The sequence below is a fragment of the Arabidopsis lyrata genome, assembly GCF_000004255.2.
Source record: "Arabidopsis lyrata subsp. lyrata unplaced genomic scaffold ARALYscaffold_8, whole genome shotgun sequence".
Lineage (NCBI taxonomy): Eukaryota > Viridiplantae > Streptophyta > Magnoliopsida > Brassicales > Brassicaceae > Arabidopsis > Arabidopsis lyrata.
Window position 1 is genome coordinate 5,830,867 of NW_003302548.1, and position 19,952 is coordinate 5,850,818.

Consider the following 19,952-nt stretch of genomic DNA (forward strand, 5'->3'; position numbering starts at 1 on the left):
AGGACCAAGATACGGCGAGTTGAGTGGGCATAATGGAGACGAAGAGAATTCATGAACATATGTTGAGTTGAGGAGTTTTTGCACTAAATATATAGTTGAGGGGTTTCTTTTCGATACATCTTTAATTGAGGGGTTTATTACTAAAAAAAAAAAACTAAAATAAATTCACACAATTTATCTTACAAAAAAATTATAACTAAAATTAATTAACGCCACTTTATATTATTATATTATGCTAAGAAACAGTAATTTACCAAATAAATTATATATTAAAAACAGAAAAAAAATATACAACACAAAATATGAATATTTTTCATAGAGATATAAATATAATATTAGATAATCAATATTATATCTTAACATATAATGAGAAAATATTTTTAAATCGTTAGATATAGGGAAAAAAAATTATCATATATTTGAATGGTCTAACAATCATTTTAACGAGTTACAGTTATTTAGTAGAATAAAGTACATAAAAGTTAAACTAAAACATAATTAAAGGTTTGTAATTAAATTAAAAAGTACATAATTTCTAAAAATTCAAATTTAAAATTTGAGAATATATTTGTTAATGTTAAAGTATTAATTTATGATACCGATTACATAATAAGAAAGATTGAGTACATATAATGATTTATAACTATAATAAAATAAAATAGGACAATTAATAAATATGTCTATTTTTTATGTTTTCGAAATTAAAAAGTGGTGGATTTTTAAAGACAAATGAATACCTACAATAGAAAAACTAATATTAATCAGTGTTAAGGAAATTAACATAGATCGAAAAAAAATTAACGTGATTTGAAATACAACCAAAAAACAATCCTAAAATCACAAATAAAAATAAATAATTTAATTGTATAATAAAACCGCGTAATTATAATATTGAGAATGCTATTTGGAAATTAGAATATTTGGAAATTAGAATAGTTTTTAATTGGAAATTGGAAATGGAAGATTTTTTAGTTAGAAATAATAATGATTTTTTTTAAATAGACTTATTTTTAAATTAAAATAAATTTTATGAGTTCTTATGTTACACATTTGACAAAATTCAACATTAATAATACTATCTAGATTCATAATATACGCCAAATTATATTTGTGAAAAGAAAATTTTATATCTTTCAGTTGGTCAAGATAAAGTGTAATATTTTACCTTTATATATGATGTTTGTAAATAGGAATGAGTCTATATATGAGATATTTTTTTGTCTATAAAGCAATTTTAAATACACCAAAACATGGTCAAAAAGAATTTATGAATAAAATCTCCCCATATATTCTGATGTTAACTTTAATAAAAAGATCATGTAACTTATAAAAAATAATGGAGTATTGAAATATAGGAAGGAGGAAATACATACGTTCTATCATAAGAACTAATTTATAGTCGAATATATTATATATGAGCCAATATAAGGTGAATAAAGAATAGATTTCGAGAGATGACGAGTAAATCATAGAAGATAACGAGAGAAATTGTAGTGAAAAATGTGAGAAATTTTTTATTATTTTGGAAAGATATTGCACATGAGAAAACTAAAATCTTTTAAAATTCAAATGGTTATATTCATGCTCAAAAATTCGCATTGATAAAAGTTTTATATTAAAATCATGCGCAACGCGCGGGTACATAATCTTGTATAGTATATTGGAGGACTGCGAAAAAACACAAAAACATTTTCGATTGGGTTACTCTCGATAAGAATGATGAATTTTTCTACATGTCGAAAGAGCGTTGGAGTTTCACGCTAAAAACCTCGTGAATTACTTTCGAAGCATCAAGACAACTCCACTACCTTGTCTAAATCATCTTGAAAAGTATATCAACAATACTCGTATGAACCCAGAAGAAGATATTGATCCTCTCATGTTGAAGCTGATGGAAGACATTGCTAAAAGGTTGAATCAATTGCATGAGATGTTTTTTTTCATCGAGATTTGAACCAATAGAACGTAGTCAAAGTGTGTGGAAGCAAATCTATGACCGCAAAGATTGCTAATTTATGTACCAGCGAACATATCAGCATCAAACAGAAATCTAAAGTTAAAAAATAAGTAAGTTAATTTGTTTTAATGAATATATAAATTAATTTGTTTTGTTGAATACGCTAACTTGTCTCTTTGGGCATGCCATCATAGTACGAGGTTTCAACCTCCAAAACAGATTAAGAACAATAATTTAAGAAAACTCGATGGTGTTGTTGAAACTCCGGAAACTTCAAAAATTGATTTGTATAGTTTTGGTTGCATTTTGTTTTACTCGTTAACTTTGGGTGAGCATCCGTTTGAAACTTCTCATGACGCAATACCTCGAGTAATTGATATATATCATATGTAACCCTGAAGATAACCCTGAAGATAACCCTGTTATGCATTCACTACCTTTCTTGCGAAAAAAACAACAAGAAGGATTAGTTGCTGAACGTGCACATCCCATGAGATTGCGATAAGTTAAAAGGAATTCTTATTTTTTTCTTTGTTTATTTTGGCGATTATTTACATCATCTTCATTGATCAAGTAAGTGTTCATAATGACTCCGGTTATTTTTTTTTAATTATATGAAACATAATTAATCCTATTCATGGCAGAGCACTTCTTGTACATATGTAAAATTTGCATCCTTTTGGCAAAAGCCAATGGTAAGATGTTTTTTTTTTAATTTCTTTTCTTGTGGTTAGAAAGATAGAAAATAATAATAATTAGTGTATAATTAATTTAACATTAACATAGAATCAAGAGTTGGTGAAGAAAGAAAAAGACAATTGGTAGATAAACTCAACCAAACGTCATGGATGTCAGTATATAAAATTGTCTGGTGTACATCTCCATACAACTGTGTCATCTCAATGTGAGGAAATCTACATATACGGAGATGTAGGATCGGGGAAAAGGTTATATTTTCGTTAATTTTGTAGCCAAATGACAAGTCCGAGTTCGTCAATTGGTAGCCAACTGTTGGTTGGCAGCCAAATGTTCGTCAATTTTACCTTCGTGTAAATCTTCAAGACTAGTCTGGAAGAAGTCTACTATAGATGATGTATCGAGTTTTAATTAATTAATCGCAATCGTGCAGTAAAGGAAGGTGGTCGTAATAACGAAGGTCGATGATAAAATACTAAGAATGTCGCACACCAAAGATATGATGAATGAACTAAGCAAATAATCGTTTAGAATTGTTTTTTTAAAAATTTTCTCAAGACTAAATATGAATGATACTAGAGTAATGTGTTGTGAACAAAAACAAGATGATTGAATAAACACAGGCAAGTTAAAATAGTAAGTGAATTACGAAATTAAACAACCCACAAACTAGACTAGATTTTGTACCATCACGTTATGCGGGATTTTAATTTAAAATATCTTTATTAATATAATTTTTGAGTATAAAATATAATCATTAAAATTTAAAAGATAAATATTTGAGCAGAAATATAATAATTTAAATTTTAAAAGATAAATTTATATAAATACTAAAATTATTTTACGGAACGATATAAAATATATATACACATTGTCGACAATAATGTTTCAAAGATCACTTAAAAAATTCGAGGGAATAATAAATAGTATCAACGACCATCTCATGATCCTTTATCACTAAACTTTAAAATAATTTGGCTTTAATTATCGATTTTTGACATAATTGTAAATATTATTTACGTTTAAATGTTGATACGAACATAACAACATTCCATATAAAATGTGAATATATCAGGTTTCATAATCTTTATCTAGTATAGCTTGGAGGACTGCGAACCTCGAGAAATCTGAAAATGAATCTATATATATAATTAGGGAGTCTTCTCTCCTTCTAGGGTGTCCACATCAGCATCCATGTCAACATATTTCTATTTTTGTGGGCTAGACATATTTTATTTATTAAAAAAAACAATAAAACCAAAATTAATTCACACAATTTATCTTACAAAAACATTATAACTAAAATTAATTAACGCACTTCATATTAATATATTTTGCTAAAAAAACAGTAATTTACCAAAAAAATTAAATATTAAAAAACGGAAAAGAATATAAAACACAAAATATGAATATTTTTAATAGAGGGATAAATATAATATTAGATAATTATATCTTAACATATAATGAGAAAATACTTTTAAATTGTTAGATATAGGAAAAAATATTATAATATATTTGAATGGTACAACAATCATTTTTAAGAGTTACAGTTATTTAGTAGAATAAAGTTAATAAAAGTTAGAATAAAACATAATTAAAGGTTTTTACTTAAAATAAAAAGTAATTAATTTCTAAAAATTCACATTTAAAATTTGAGAATATATTTGTTAATGTTAAAATATCAATTCATGATACTGATTAAATAATAAGAAAGATTGAGTACATATAATTATTTATAACTCTAATATAATAAAATAGGACAATTAAAAAATGTGTCTATTTTTTTAATGTTTTCGAAATTAAAAAGTGGTCGGTTTTTAAAGACAAATGAATACCTACAATAGAAAAACTAATCTATATATATAATGGGAGAGTTTTCTCTCCTCTTAGGGTGTCCACATAATCACCAAATTAATATTATGGATCCTACTAATAATTATTTCAAAATATTTAATTTCATAGTTAATTACATCTCATATCAAAGAAGTAATCATCAATTAATGCACAGTTTTAAATAAAGGTTACATGAATAATAATAACACAAGTGTAACATATTTACATATAAAACACTTAAATTAATTTTTTGTTAATATATAACTTAAAATGAACATAATCCCTAAATATTTAATTAATAAATAAAAAAATAATTATGAAAATTTCATAAAAATACCAATGTTATTTAAGATGGACAAAAAGCTTCTTAATGAAATTTATTATACAATTAAAAACAAATAATAACTTATTAAAAATAAAAAAACGTTTAAAAACTATCATTTTTAAGAATAATAAAGAAACCTCAAATATAATTTAGGATGAAAAAAGAATTGAATTGAAATGGAAAGCTATAAGAGTTTTTTTTTTTAATAATAAGAAGATATTCATATTTCATGGAAACATTAAATTAAAGAGATCATAATGAAGTGGAAGAAATTTATTTAAAATAATATTTTTTTTAGATTAAAAAAAATGGTTAAATGTTATAGTAAATGTATGATTGTAAAAGTTTTTTTAAGATATAAGAAATAATTCATATTTAAAATTGAATATTATATTTCAAGAGAGTAATAGTATAAATTCACATTGACGAAAAAATATAAAAATTAATTGTATCTTAATATTAAATTATAGTAAAATATAACAATAAAAATAATAAAGTTATATCTATATTATTGTTTGCTTTCTAAATAAAAAGGTGAATATGTTTAAATATAGGTAAAAATCTAAATAAGTAGTGTTGAGGAAATTTTAACAAATATATATCTTTCGTAAAATTATATTACGTTGAAGCATGAAAACCATATAATTAATAAAATAAAATAAACTAAAAAGATGAAAATGAGGAAATAGTTTTCAGTTAAGAATCAATTTAAAGTTTTATTAAAGTGAGCATAGAAGATAAAAAAAGAGTAGATGTTGGGAAGCGAACAAATGCATCATAGAAGATGACGAAAAATATTTGAAGAGAAATTGAGTAATGCTTGAAGCATCGGATATATGTATGCACATGACTAAACGATATTCATCAGATATATGTATGCATTATCGGATAGTTTGGTTTAGTAAACCAGACTATCATATTCAATATCAGGTTAAATCGTCGAGCCATGTAAGCGTAGTAGGATAGATAAGATTAAGACATTCATGATTTGGTCAAAACTTTCCTTAAGGTATGATGGTCTTGCTTCAATAGGTAAATTGTGCTCTCCAAACCTATTGAAGCGGCATGAATATTACGTTTATATATTTTCATAAATTGATGTTCAAACTCAGCAAATTTACTTTTAATATGAGGTACGAATAGGTCAAAACATCAAAGACAGTTATATTTACAAGATTTGTTTATGGAAATAACTCTCTTTTTGATAAAAAAAAAATTCATTGATGACTACCGAGACCGATTAATCTTATATAACTTTTGTTATTACGCGGTACGTACCAAATATATTTTATAATTTTCTATGTTGTAGATTGTTTTGTAAAACAAGTATGAATATATATATAGTTTTTAAAATTCAAGTGATTATGATTATTCTTAACATTTTGTATTATACCCAGTTGATATTTGATATTCCGCGCAATGCGCGGACGAGTAAATCTAGTATTAATCAGTTTTAAGGAAATTAACATAGATCGAAAAAAATTAACGTGATTTGAAATACAACAAAAAAAATCCTAAAATCACAAATAGAAATAAATAATTTAATTGAATAATAAAACTGTGTAATAATAATATTTGAGAATGCTATTTGGAAATTAGAATAGTTTTTAATTGGAAATTGGGAATGGAAGAGTTTTTAGTTAGAAATAAGAAGGATTTTTAAAAAAAACAATAGACGTATTTTTAAATTAAAATAATTTTTATGAGTTCTTATGTTACACATTTGACAAAATTCAACATTAAGAATACTATCTAGAGTCAAAATATACACCAAATTATATTTGTGAAAAGAAAATTTTATATTTTTCAGTTGGTCAACATAAAGTGTAATATTTTACGTTTAAATATGATGTTTGTAAATAGGAATGAGTGTATATATGAGCCTCAAGCAGGAAATTCTCAATCCTGATGTCAATGAGAAATTGGTTTACGAAAGTGTGTTTTAGAAACATGGATTTACTAATTCGCTTTTGAAATTACTCATGGTAAATAGGATTAACAAAATTCCATTGGAGATTGAATATCAGTTGAAAGCCAATTAATCGATTTTTGTTTTAGGAGATTTGTGAAAGATAAGTTTCTATTTTATTTGTAATTTTATACTATTCTATTTTATGAACATACTATTTAGATTTATATTGAACTGTTTATTTTGTTCTGTTTTTGGTCTATATCATTTACATTTATTTAATATGGTTGTTACTTGTTTGATGCAGCAACCCCGTGGAATAGGGAACGTCAGTTTGCCACAACGTATGTTCAGTCTTGGTGCTTGAGGGGGATAGAAATAAAAATAAGGGGCACTTGGTTATGGAGACTTGGAAATTTTGTCAGAGTCCCATTATAAGTGTGTGTATTGTTCTATTTTCTCATGTCTCAGTAATCATCTCGTTGTATCAGTGTTAATTTTCGTTTGTAAGAGTGTTTTGTTTTATGTATCTTTGTACTATATGACTACAGTAATATATTCACATTTGGTGCTTGTCCTGCATCGTTTATTGTATGTTTCTATTCTTTCCTTTACTATGTTTCATATGTACTATTCCTAAAATCATAACAATAATTTCTGTCATGCGTTTAATTCGGCATTTGGGTTTCCTATATTGTATCTAGGGTATAGCGTTTATTTTTCGATGTTGTTTAACACAAATTTCGGAAAAATTAATAAGTTTTTATGAGTAATAATATTTTATGCATTACATTTCATTTTAGTCTATACAATTTCATTTAATGTAATTCTATTTAGACATAAATAATTTATTTTTAACTAATTTTCATAAATTTGTGCCTGTTTTTAAAAATTCAAATCATGATACATTCAAAAAAATTTGAGTTTGACTCGAAAATTTGAGTTTCATATGTTGTATTAATTAGGGGTATAACTTTTTTTCTTTGATGTGCATTTAACTTGGTCATTTGGGTTCTCTATGTTGTATCCCTTAGGGTATAGTGTTCTTTATTCGTCGTGCGTTTAATTCAGCATTTCGTGTGCTATATGTTGTATTTATTAGGGTATAACGCTCATTTTTATACATATGTTTTTGGTTTGAGTGTAGGTTCTTAGGTTTAATATTTAAAGTTAAGGATTTGTTTATGTATATTTGTGAAAAATGGTATAGTACAACATTCTATTCCATATAGATTCTATATAGAATGCCTTGTATTTAACCACAAACACTATTCACTATTATAAAATTTTTACATCCAATTTTTAAAATTTAAACTATGTTTCATTCAGAAAAAAATGTATATTTTTTTAAGATATATTTGAAATTTGGAATCTTAAAAAAAAAATATATATGCTCAATTTAAATATGATGGGGTAACAAAAATTTAAAAGAAAAAAAAAACACTAAAATGGTAATTTCCCCAGCCCTTCATATTAGTCTCTTCATTTTTTCAAATAAGGTGCTATATTCTTAATTTGATTTATGTATATGGTCACTCACCTAAATGGCCCTTTAATTATACTATTTCAAAAAAAAATTATTTAAGTTTCTATGTTCATATTTGAATTATATAAGATTTATATATAATTGTGCTTATAATTTTTTGAATTTATCAATTTTAATTGATTGATCATAATGTCATTGCAATCGAGTATATAGGAATCGAACCCGCAATGTTAGCTTGGAAAACTAAAAGATTTAATCTATTTATCATTTTTATATTTTTAACGTGTCTAATTAAAAAGTATTTTGGTTTCATTCGCCAACTTTATGATGAATGTTTTTAATTTTAGTTCTTCATATAAGTATACCATGAGTTATTGTTATGTAATATAGTATATATTTTATTCGAAATAATTTTGAATTAATAATTTTAGTGGTTAAAGAAACAATACAACAGTGAAAAAATAAATATATTTTTTTTACTTTTGAAAGAAAATCTATAATTACAATGTTGTTAATTAATTTTTTGTTAAATTCGATTTTAATTTTCAAAAATTAAACCCGTCCATCGGACGGATCCTTATATATATATATATATATATATATATATATATATATATATATATATATTACCAATATAAACACAATTTTTGGCTCCGCTGGAATTTTTGGTTGTTTTTGTTTGTTTCGAGTAGAAATGGTTCGGTATGTAGGAACCGAACTGATTAATACCTAAAAATTATCAGTTCTTACTCGGTTCTTCAATCAAGTATCCAAACCTACTCGAACTGAGTAAGTATCAAACTGGAACCCATCCGATTAGTATTCGGTGCCTTTATGGATATAATAAACTCCCTAACCGAATGAACCGAATCGCCTTAGACTACGTTACATTACATTACACAGTTGGTTTTTACTCTTCAGCCAATCATGAACTTGTTATTTACTTTTTTGACAATAAAAATAAAATAAAAATGGAACTTGTTATTTATACATTACATTACACAGAATTACACTTAACTACATAATGCATACCAATTAAAAACAAACTAGAATGCAAAGATTTAGAAAAAAAAAAAAGAAAAAAAAGCAACACAATTAGAGAGTTTGGTAAATAATCATTAATCAGTTGTTATCTTTGTGATTATTCATCCAAATCCTAAAATTCTTCCGATTGACTCCAATCTCTACACAAAACTCTTCAACCTCCTCTCTCTTCTCAGGTCTTACCTTCCACCGTAGCTTCTCCGCGTAACCCCTCATTTTCTCCGTCTGCTCCGCCGTAAACTTCGTCTTCAATCTCTTCACTCTCCCCACCTCCTCCTCCTCCTCCTCCTCCGCCGCTAAATCTCCACCGCCAAATCGATCTTTAACAACCCGATCTCCTCCATAACTCTCCTTCTTTCCTTTGCTTTTTCCGCCGCCGTAAGGTGAGCAAAAGATCCGACGAAACTGATACGACGAAATCTTGAGAACTTCAAGAACCGTCTCAGTAACGCCACCGTTCTCCGGGATGGACTCTTCACGGTGGAAGTTACGGTGACAGCCGCATGCGGCGCAGTTTAAAGAATCTTCTTCTCCGGTGGAGCTAACAAACTCGCCGCAGCCATCGTAAGCGGTGGTTCCGATATCAGCGGCGTGATTCTTCCTGCATTCACCGTAGTGTGGCTTATGATTAACTTTTAAGATCGATTCGATGATCGGTGGTGGCGCGTGATGAGCACGCGTGGATTTGGGTTTGGTTCTGCGTGTTGGAGGATAATGGACGTGGTCTCCAGTTTCACGGCAAATGGCTGTGGCATTACGACGACGTTTGGAGTTTTCTTCTTTCTTTGGTTTTATTATCTCATCCATTGATGATGATGAAGAAGATGAGAGAAAATGAGTTCAATGGATAGAGAATGTTTGTGTGAAGAAGAGTCGATACTTTTTAGGCTCGTTGATAGTGAGTGACTAGTGACCATTGACCATTCACAAATTCCGTAACCGGGAATAAATTACGTTAAATAACTCAAAATCGATATGAACCGAAAGGTTCGGTTTGGAATTTCAGGTGGGATAGTTTGGTTTGGAACTGAAGTTAGCCAAAATTAAAATTCGGTTCGGTTTAGAACTCTACTACAGAAAGAAACCGGAGAAAGCGATAAAGGAATCAAGTGAAGAAAAGTGGAGGAATCTACTACGGGTTTCTTTCCTAGTTAAACCGATTGGTTAGGGACTACCAAACCAAACCAAGAGCTCATAAACCTAAAACATATGTAATTACTTAAACTTCGGTTCAGCTAGTTCGGTTTACTTCGGTTCAGCTAGTTCGGTTTACTTCGGTTCGGTTTACTTCGGTTCGGTTTACTTCGGTTCATCCTCTTACCGATTCCAATGTAAAGGTTTAGTCAGAAACAAATGTAAAGGTTTAGTCAGAAACAAGAGGTAATTGAACAATAACATTTTGTTCATTTCCCAAATTAAACGACGAAACCATAGTCCTCACATCATGGATACACCAACATTGAGAGACAGAAATGTACCTATGTGCTTGCCAATACTTCCTTTAGAAGTTTCTCAGTCAATTCTTTGGGGAGACCCATCACACTATCTGTTGTCCCAACCTGATACAACAATACAACCTAGTTTAACATTCATGCTCCAAAAGAGTATAAAAGAACAACAGACATGAAACAGTATGATCAACTTGTTATCTTTTATGATGATAGAGGATAAGAGTCTAGACTCGAATCCAAGAAAAATCATGCTATGGTTCGTATTATGTTAAAATGCAGAAGGCAAGGAAACCAACCACTTCCTTAACACACGGCAGTATAAGAGGATGTTCGATTAGGAGTGCACCAGCTACCTTAAGCACCATGCCTTCCTCAATCTACTCATCAACACAGCCTTAGCTTAGTAGAAGTAATATTGATAGGGTGAAATACATGTCTTAAACTTGTATAAAACACCACTCACCAGTTTCTCGATAGTCTCTTCCGGTATTTCATTGAAATAGATCTGTTCAGAATTTACATCATCAGCTCGCGCTATATATTTCTCAAATTGTAAAAATCGCAACTTTAATGAAACACACAATTATAATGTTACCTCCACTCTATCGACGCCTCCTTTTCTGACACCTGTTTTGAGATTTGTCACAGCCACAGAACTCACTGTTGCTGTGTGCCCCTTGGAATAGCCTGTGTTTTGAATTTAGATAAATGACTTAAGCCTTGAATTCCAGTAACCAAGAAGATAATGCGAGCTTACCTCTTATGTACTCCCTTGCTTCTTCGACACTCGAGGGTTTCTCTCTGACAGCATCTTCATAGACGACCACCTTCATACAATTCAAAACATTAAATCCAAGTCTTTCATAGACTATCTAATACCACCAAATTCCATTCATGTCCTTAGAATGCCTCATCTTTCATTAGTCAACTCCTAAAAAGGACAAACCAACTAACAGCTTATACAATCTTAGCTCTTCAGACTCCATTTAATCACTAAACCTAATATGGTTGTCCATTACAGCTAGCAAGTTGAGTATATCAAAGTAACACGGAAAGTTCAAATATAGATCAGTACTTGGTCACAAGTAATAAGTAAGGTCGACTTATCCTCCTCTATGTTATCACCATCAGCGATCTGCTGCATGATTGCTTCAGCCTGGGAAAAAATTTTGCCGGTTTATTAATATGTCTGATGAAGAGGAAATGCTATATGAAACACCTTTGGTTATATGGTGGCCTTATATAAGATATATGCATGTAAGAGATCCTTCCAGTTAATAAAAACTCCGGCGGAAATAATAATGTGCCGAGATGAACTACAAAACATGTAGCCAGAGCATAAAGATTTTAAATTCAGAAGATAAACAAGGAAGATCAAGACCTAAACAATCACACAAAATAGCCGGAGAGTAAGATTATAGATAAAGACCTAGACAATCACACAAAGCAGAGCTATTGAGAATGTGTTTTGCTAAGAAGATGATGCATCCACAGAAACATAAAATGGAACTTGGTGAGAGTAGATGGAGGAATTTACTAGTACATAGCTAAACCATAAAAACTACATACTGTATCCGATGCAATCAAGACTGTCGGTTGTTCCTCATTCGCACATTCAGTAGTTAGTAGTTTTGACACAATAGCATCAGCCTGAGATGCAGTTTATAAATAAACGATGGGAAACAAGAAACGAACATCAACAAGATTAACAGCGAACAATATATAAAACGAAGAAACCATAAAAGTAACCATTTTATTGAAGTTACCTTTGCCACAGCTAAAGCCAAAACCAACTCTTCAGGTTTCTCTTTACGAATGCTTTTCTCATCAATATCAGCACTCTACATTCACAATTTACAAGTGAAACTTCTACTTGAACTATATAAAAATGGAGTCTTTAATATAATTCAAAGGAAGAAGAAATTAGAAATTACCATGAGAGTGAATTGGTATCCCATGTCTGTTAAAATCTGACGTCGAGCAATCGAAGAAGATCCCAAAATTAGCTGCAAAAAAAATATTCCCAAGGTTATAGCTTTTGCAAATCCTTCAAAGCACAAGTGCTGGAGGATTTGACAAGTTCGAAATCGAATGCAGAAACAGTTCATGAATCGAACTAGAAACTTAATGAAAAGATGCTGACCTTGAAGTGAGGTTGATTCGATTCCATTTTCGTATGCAAAACAATCAGAAACCTTGAACACTCAAAATTGCTCAACTCTCGAGCAAAGCAATGAAGAAAAGTTTTGGTTTTTAAGTTGATGGAAAAGTTTGTTTAGATACCCCATGAACTTCTACTAAATTGCATAACGAGCCCTTTTATTCTCAGTATTTTTAGTAACGTCCTTGAGTGGACTTTTTGTTTGAACAAACGTCCTTGAGTTAATAGAGTACATTTTGATAGAGAGCTTATCCTGAAGCTGATGAGCATTTTGAACAAATGCAGAAAATATTTTATGGGCCAAAGTAAAAATATCATATAATTTAGAAAAATTTACTCATATGTTATAGAAAAGTATATTTATTATTAGAATATCATATATCTTTTAAAAATTACTCATATGTTTTGAGCATTTGTGTAATTACAGTTAACACCCTTCATTAGTTTTTTTTTAATTAATAATTTTTAATTCGTTTTCAATTAAAAATAATAAATAAAAATTTGATTATCCATGTCATTAATCCACATCACCAATTCCACGCTCTTCAAACTCATTTTATTTCCCCTCTTCTCTTTTTTTGTCTCCAAATCCAAGAAAAGCTTTTAGATCAAATATTCTGCAACTAACTTGGGTACAACATTGATAGAGATCTTCAAATTGCAGGATTGGGATGGATCTTACTAGACCTCACAGCCACAACGCTTGCCATAGGGTCCCAAATCAAAAGCTTTGTCAGATCTACTCACAACCTCGCTCACGAAAAAAGTCATTAAAAATCAAAACCCAAATCAAAGAGATCTATGGAATTCTACATGATTCGTTACAGGTTTGAGTTGAAATCAAGAATAGCTACTCTTTTACTTTGATTTTACATGTCTCTGGTTTAATCTTCTTCTCAATCGATCTATTTGGAGACATTTCTACTTCTATCTATGTTTTGATTCATACGGTTTAGTCTTCCTCCTATGTATCCCTCAAACATATTTTTACGTTTCTTAATTTGATTGTTGTTATTTGACCAATAAATTTTATATTGTCTTCTCCATAAAAATATTGCTTTCTGATCTGTATTATAAATCAGCCGTAAAGTGATGTAACTCAGCCGTAACGTGATGTAACTCAGCCGTAACATATAATTTACGCAATCTTTCGTCTTCCCTGAATGATAACTCAGTCGTGACATGTAATTTACCGAACCTTTCATCTTCCCTGAAGCATATAACTCAGCCGTAATATAATTTACACCCATCTTTCGTCTTCTCTGGAGAATATAACTCAGTCGTGACATGTAAATTTACCGAACCTTTTGTCTTCCCTTAAACATATAACTCAGCCGTAATGTAATTTTACCAAACCTTTCGTCTTCCCTCAAACATACAACTCAGCTGGAACATATAACTCAGCCGTGACATGTAAATTGACCGAACTTTTCGTCTTTCCTTAAGCATATAACTCAGCCGTAATGTAATTTTACCGAACCTTTCGTCTTCCCTGGAACATATAACTCAGCCGTGACATGTAAATTGACCGAACCTTTCGTCTTCTCTTAAGCATATAACTCAGCCGTGACATGTAAATTTATCGCGAAACAATAAAAGACGCAACATTTCGTCTAACTTTATCATCGACCACCAACTTCACAAGTTTTTCGTGCGTTGTTTTGCGCATCTATCTGCACAACTCTACACCCTCTTTCATCGGTGTTAAATACGTATTTGTGTTTCTATACCTAATTACCGAAAACAACAATTACCGGAACCGGATCAACCATATCGGGAGAAGGATGAAAGAAATTGAAGAAGAATGAGGAAGACGATGAAGAATTGGAAGTTCCAGTGATGTGAAAAACTCAGGTGAAAAAGACAAGTTGAAAAAATTTGGCCCTATTTTTTTGTCCTTTGATGATGATGACATGGAATGATGACATGGTATGTTGCATCCACGTCATTTTTTAATTAATGAAGTGGCAAGTAAGCCACCAAACGAAAATTTAAATCAGCCTAATTAAACCGGCCATCAAACAAAACTTTAACTCAGTCGTAACATGAATACTATTACAGTAACTCAACCAAAAATATTTAACTCAGCCGTAACGTTTAATAAGTCGGCCGTCATTGCATGCTATTCTAGTAATTAATCTTTCGCTACTAAGTCAGCCGTAATGAGGCCGAGTTTTCCGTTAATCCAGCTCATTACGGCTGATTTATGACACTCGAACATAAATCAGCCGTAACGTAATCCTATAACTAAGCCGTTTTTGATAACTCAGCCAGCCGGAGAAAGTTAAGTCAGCCGTGTCGAAGCAATAACTCAGCCAAAAATTTGACAAATCAACCATCGGATGAAAACTCAGGCTGGGTTATGCTCGAATATCAGCCATTTTCTCATAACTCAGACAGATTTCAGTAAGTCAGCCGTAACTCCAGGCTGGGTTATACTCGTAAGTCAGCCGTTTGCTCATAACTCAGCCATTTTTCTTAAATCAGCCGCAACATACCGTAACTCAGCCGTCACTGCCGCTATATCGCTTGACGGCTGAGTTCATTAATACACGTCAGCAATTTCTGACGTGGCAGTGGCATTCTTTGTAATTATGTTTTTTCCTGTAACGTTTAACAGGGGCACGCTGGGTATAAAAAATATACCCGAAATATGATAGTAATAAAAAAAAGATCTGTATGTTTCTGGTAATTTCATATAAAATGTTATGCATCTGAGTAAAGTTCCCTATAATTTAAGATTACCATGAAAATTCTATGTAGATTATTTTTCAAATGGTAAGATTAACAATCAAATTTGTAGTTTTTTAAAAGCTGTGCCAATGAAAATTATGTGGATTATTTTTCAAATGGTAAGATCAGAAATGATACTTTAAATAGGAAAGGATATAATGGCTTCTCCTTTGATCAAAAAAAAAAAAAAAAAGGTCAAAAAAAAAAAAAAAAAGGCCTCTCCAAAAATGTAAGAAAATGGAGAACCTTGTAGAGTTCTAGCAAGATTCATCTAATGTATGCAAGACTAAATTTGACCCAATTTGCTTATGGTCTAATTGTAATTCGACCTACGAAAATGTGTAAATTCGTTTATTCTTGGTTCAAATCCTACAAGTAGGGGTTTGATTCGTATGTGTTACCGGGTAGTTGTGTTATCTCGTTCTTGCAAAGTGAGTAATTTATATCTCTTTAGATGAAAATTCCGATTGATTAAGTTTTCTTTGTCGGGTTATCTTACTTCTGAAATTAGTCGGACGCCTTAAATCGACTGTAATTAGACGAAAGGCGAAATTCTAGTCATGTACCACGACTTCGATGGTGACCGGGATCATCCCAAGTAACCATAAAAGAGAGAACGTTATAAGAGTTACAAAATGAGATCTTATTCTTCACAATTTTAATTAAACGAAATTTAACATTCCTATAAATACCACATAGGCGGGTACATTACACATAACTTAGCTTTGTTAAGCCATGGCTCGTCTTATCCCAATTTCTCAACCTTTCTTCTCTTCAAACACTAAACCTCCACCACCACCAATCTCCGCCCCACAAATCTCCGACCACCCACCACGCATTATCTCTCGTCGAGATACCGTTCTCCTCTCCTCCGCCGCTTCTCTTCTCCTCTCACTCTCTCCAACCAATCTCGCTTTTGCCTTCTCCTTAGGAATCTGTACACACACACACACTTCTCACTTACTCTTCGTTTTATTAATCTTATCTCCAAATTTGTGAATTTTTTGAAAAAATCTTAATTTTCACGCAGCAGGACCTAAAGAGTGGCTTAAAGAACAGAAGAAGAAGTCATCGAGATTCTTACTCGCTCCCATTGATGCATCTCGTGAAGCTCTCCGATCTGCTTATCTTTCGTTATCTAGTGAATCTGATTATACAGAGAAAGATTTAGAGAATCTTCAGAATTTGTTTAAGTCTTCTGCTAGAGATTGTGTTCCTAAAGAGAGAACTTCTCTTGTTGATTTTCAGTCTAAATCTGGAGTTGAGGTTTATAGAATCTTCCCTTCCTTATTCTGATATCAAAATGATCTCAAAGTTTTGGTTTTTAGTTAAGAATGATCTCAAAGTTTTGGTTTTAGTTATGAATGATCTCAAAGTTTTGGTTTTTAGTTATGAATGATCTCAAAGTTTTGGTTTTTAGTTATGAATAATCTCAAAATTTTGGTTTTGAGTTATGAATGATCTCAAAGTTTTGATTTTTATGAAGAAGATGTTGTTGTTTAGGTTTGCACATTTAAGCTTGTTGTGAAGAATGCTGCTTCATTACTTGGTGATAAGGATCCAGTCAAATTAGAAGCTGAGAATATACTTGATGATCTGGTTAGGTATGTGCTAGGTGTGATTCTATTGAAAGATGCAATAAAAATGTAATGCAAATGCTGTGATTATGGTTATTGTTTGTTGATTTTGCAACTTTTTGTATCGCAGGTCTTTCGGTTCCCTTATCGTGTTGACGAATGGGGTTGATATGAATCTTCCTTCTGATAGGTTAGTGATTGAAATGATTAAGGGATCTTATGCCTTTATGTGTTCTCTGTTACTCAAAGCATATATTTATATAATGCCTCTGGTTTTCTCTCATGTCACTGAAGCAGTTGAATGTTTTAACTTGTTTTTCAGAAAAAAGATTGCAGATGCGGTTACGGATGCTATCTCTTATCTTGACAAATTTGAGAAGGGTGTCAAAGACTGCCTTGAGATTTGAGATGAAGTCTAGTTCTCTCTTCTCTCTTCTTGTGAACATTATGGCTAAATAGGTGTACCAACTTTTGTTACAAGTGTATAAGTCAGAGACGATATCTCGTTCTATATATGAATATAATCATATGCTTGATGCTGAGCCTCATTCATCTCGTGAAATCGTTGGAATTATCGTAAGGAAGACACGAGAAGCCTTCTTTCTTCCTTATAGTTTTTAAGAAGCAGATGGAAAATGGTACTTTTGAGTTTAGATTTTTAAGATAATAGTGAATTGTTCATATCAATGGTTTATACATCAAATTACCAATAATCTCCTACACAATTTCTCTAGTCTGAAAGACTCATATATATATGTTCTTCAAAAGCGTGCAGTACCAAATGTTGTTTGGAAAGATCTTACAAGCTCACATGGTTCTCTATGAAATTATCTTGAGGCGGTGAACCAGAAGCTTCGACCAAATACAAACGGCAGCATGGTTTTCCATCATCTGGATGGATTTGTGCAGTCCTTGGCAGGCGAAGAAGTTTGTTGAAGAGATTCCGTGGATCATGGAGCAGACCGAAATTCGCATCTGGATCACCTATCTGTGAAAGCTTGACATGAGAGAATCCCAATGATGGTAAGAGCTGATCAGGCCAGTCACTGTAAAAGTGGAACACAGAGTTTGGCAGTGTAGCAGACGGTTTGTTCATGAAATCCGCCAAGAGAACTGTGCTGGTTAGTCCACACTTATCAGCTATGAGCTTCAGTACTTGCATTGCCTCTGTGTGAGACAGGTAATAAAGAATACCTTCGAGAACCCATACGGTGTTAATCTCTGGCAGAAAACCCGATTTCTTAAGCTGTTCAAACCAATCGTTGTCTCTGATATCAATTGCTACTCTGACTAGTGATTTCGCTGTCATCCTAAGATCATCTCTAGAGTTTACAGCAGCTTGAACTAGGCTCGCTTTGGTTTCCAAAACATCTTGAAAATCTACTTCGAATACGTCGCTTTTGTTCAAGCAGTTTAGTCGGTATGATCTCGCATCCATTCCTGAAATTCAATTACACCATTCTATGTTGGCTACTTATCTTAAACTCATGCTTCACATATATCATCGGTAATCTCACAAATATACATTACTTAAATTTTCTAAATAGTTGAAACCAAACCTGCACCAAGTAGCACAACCTGAGCTGCATCACTTTCGAAAGACTCCAGAGCAGCTTGAATCCTTGTATCAAACCAGAGAGTTCGAACGGCTAGAATCACACCGGAAATCTCTCGAGCATTGTTGAGACGGTCAGTCTGAATCTTTGTGTGTAGGTTTCTCAAATGTGTCTCTCCAGCAAACAAGTGAGCAAGCGGATCATGTATAACATGTTTCCACAAAGCTCTTCCTGCAGCTGTTTGACAAGCAGACTTCTGAAGGTAATCCCACTCACTTTGAATACTCATGTGAAGTTTCTTCACACCTTCACTATGTAAAACCTCGGGTATCATGAGCTCTTCTTCGATATCCGGCCATGTCGTCGATGATTCTTCTTCTTCCGGCTTTTGCTTTTCTATTTCGGACATTGTTTGTTTCTAGTTCTCTCCTGAAACGAATAATGTTTTGTTTGATATATAATGAAGGAATGTGGGAAAATGTTTGGTGTTGGTCATAGAGATAAGAAAAGAGAACCACACATAAAAAACCAAAGGCTTAGAAGCAAAAGCATACGTTCTTGTTTGTGTAACCACTGGCTTTTCTTTCCTCTTAAAAGAGCAACGAGTGGCTCCACTCTCAAGTTGCTTCTTTTAACCCCTTCCACTCTTCTATTTACTTAATGATTTTGACCAACTATATCCAAAGCTCAAGTGTCCACTAGTTTTTTTCAGTTCTTTTAAAACGTTTCTTTATCACTCGTACGATTATTTTGTCCAAAGAAAGAAATTGGTGAGAAGTTTTAATGTTTGTTTTTTTTTTCATCCTCATTTCTCAAGAACATGTTGTATTTATCAATCTTTTGGAAAAAGAATTCTGTAGTTCGTTATTACAAACGGTAAAAAGGAAACTTATTCAAAATGCTTGGATCGTTTGCCCACAAAAAAAAAAAAAAAAAAAAATCAAATGCTTTGATTTTCTGCCCCAAAAAACATTTTATTTTATTTTTATACTATGAACTAGATTTTAACCCGCGGTACACTGCGGGATGATTTATTTTTAAAGTTAGTATAAAAATATTTTCTAAATTGTATCTCCTTATAAAATATTTATTTATATTATAATTTACAATTGTTATTAAGTAACGGTATACCACGAGTCCACGAGACAATTGTTATTAAACTGAGGATTTAACCCTTATTAAAGCGGCATGTTAATGATATTTATAAATATTGATTCAAATTTG

General features: G+C 31.3%; 4 protein-coding genes across 6 annotated transcripts; 1 reads left to right on the top strand and 3 right to left on the bottom strand.

Annotated features, from left to right (window-relative positions):
- Nucleotides 1-9,167: 9,167 nt before the first annotated feature.
- Nucleotides 9,168-10,475, bottom strand: LOC9299814 (zinc-finger homeodomain protein 13). Its single transcript, XM_002865438.2, has one exon. The coding sequence runs from the start codon at nucleotides 10,055-10,057 to the stop codon at nucleotides 9,329-9,331; it is 729 nt and encodes a 242-aa protein (XP_002865484.1). The 5' UTR covers nucleotides 10,058-10,475; the 3' UTR covers nucleotides 9,168-9,328.
- A 159-nt stretch (nucleotides 10,476-10,634) lies between these two features.
- On the bottom strand, nucleotides 10,635-12,955 carry LOC9301559 (maf-like protein DDB_G0281937). Of its 3 annotated transcripts, XM_021015973.1 has the most exons (10): nucleotides 12,845-12,955; nucleotides 12,636-12,707; nucleotides 12,468-12,542; nucleotides 12,271-12,351; nucleotides 11,777-11,857; nucleotides 11,459-11,528; nucleotides 11,297-11,388; nucleotides 11,165-11,206; nucleotides 10,998-11,078; nucleotides 10,635-10,809 (listed from the first exon to the last, which is right to left on the bottom strand). In XM_021015973.1, exons 1-10 carry the CDS (start codon nucleotides 12,869-12,871, stop codon nucleotides 10,729-10,731), a joined length of 702 nt encoding a protein of 233 aa, XP_020871632.1. In that variant the 5' UTR covers nucleotides 12,872-12,955; the 3' UTR covers nucleotides 10,635-10,728. The 3 variants fall into 3 exon arrangements, with proteins under 3 accessions (XP_020871632.1, XP_002865485.1, XP_020871633.1); XM_002865439.2 differs by lacking the exon at nucleotides 12,271-12,351; XM_021015974.1 differs by lacking the exon at nucleotides 11,777-11,857.
- Nucleotides 12,956-16,299: 3,344 nt separating this feature from the next.
- On the top strand, nucleotides 16,300-17,724 carry LOC9301560. Its single transcript, XM_021015286.1, has 5 exons — nucleotides 16,300-16,532; nucleotides 16,626-16,861; nucleotides 17,099-17,199; nucleotides 17,303-17,362; nucleotides 17,495-17,724. The coding sequence occupies exons 1-5, from the start codon at nucleotides 16,331-16,333 to the stop codon at nucleotides 17,577-17,579; spliced, it is 684 nt and encodes a 227-aa protein (XP_020870945.1). The 5' UTR covers nucleotides 16,300-16,330; the 3' UTR covers nucleotides 17,580-17,724.
- Nucleotides 17,725-17,801: 77 nt separating this feature from the next.
- Nucleotides 17,802-19,391, bottom strand: LOC9299815 (putative S-adenosyl-L-methionine-dependent methyltransferase MMAR_1068). The gene is made up of 2 exons (XM_002865440.2): nucleotides 18,732-19,391; nucleotides 17,802-18,612 (listed from the first exon to the last, which is right to left on the bottom strand). The coding sequence occupies exons 1-2, from the start codon at nucleotides 19,135-19,137 to the stop codon at nucleotides 17,972-17,974; spliced, it is 1,047 nt and encodes a 348-aa protein (XP_002865486.1). The 5' UTR covers nucleotides 19,138-19,391; the 3' UTR covers nucleotides 17,802-17,971.
- Between the last annotated feature and the right edge of the window lie 561 nt (nucleotides 19,392-19,952).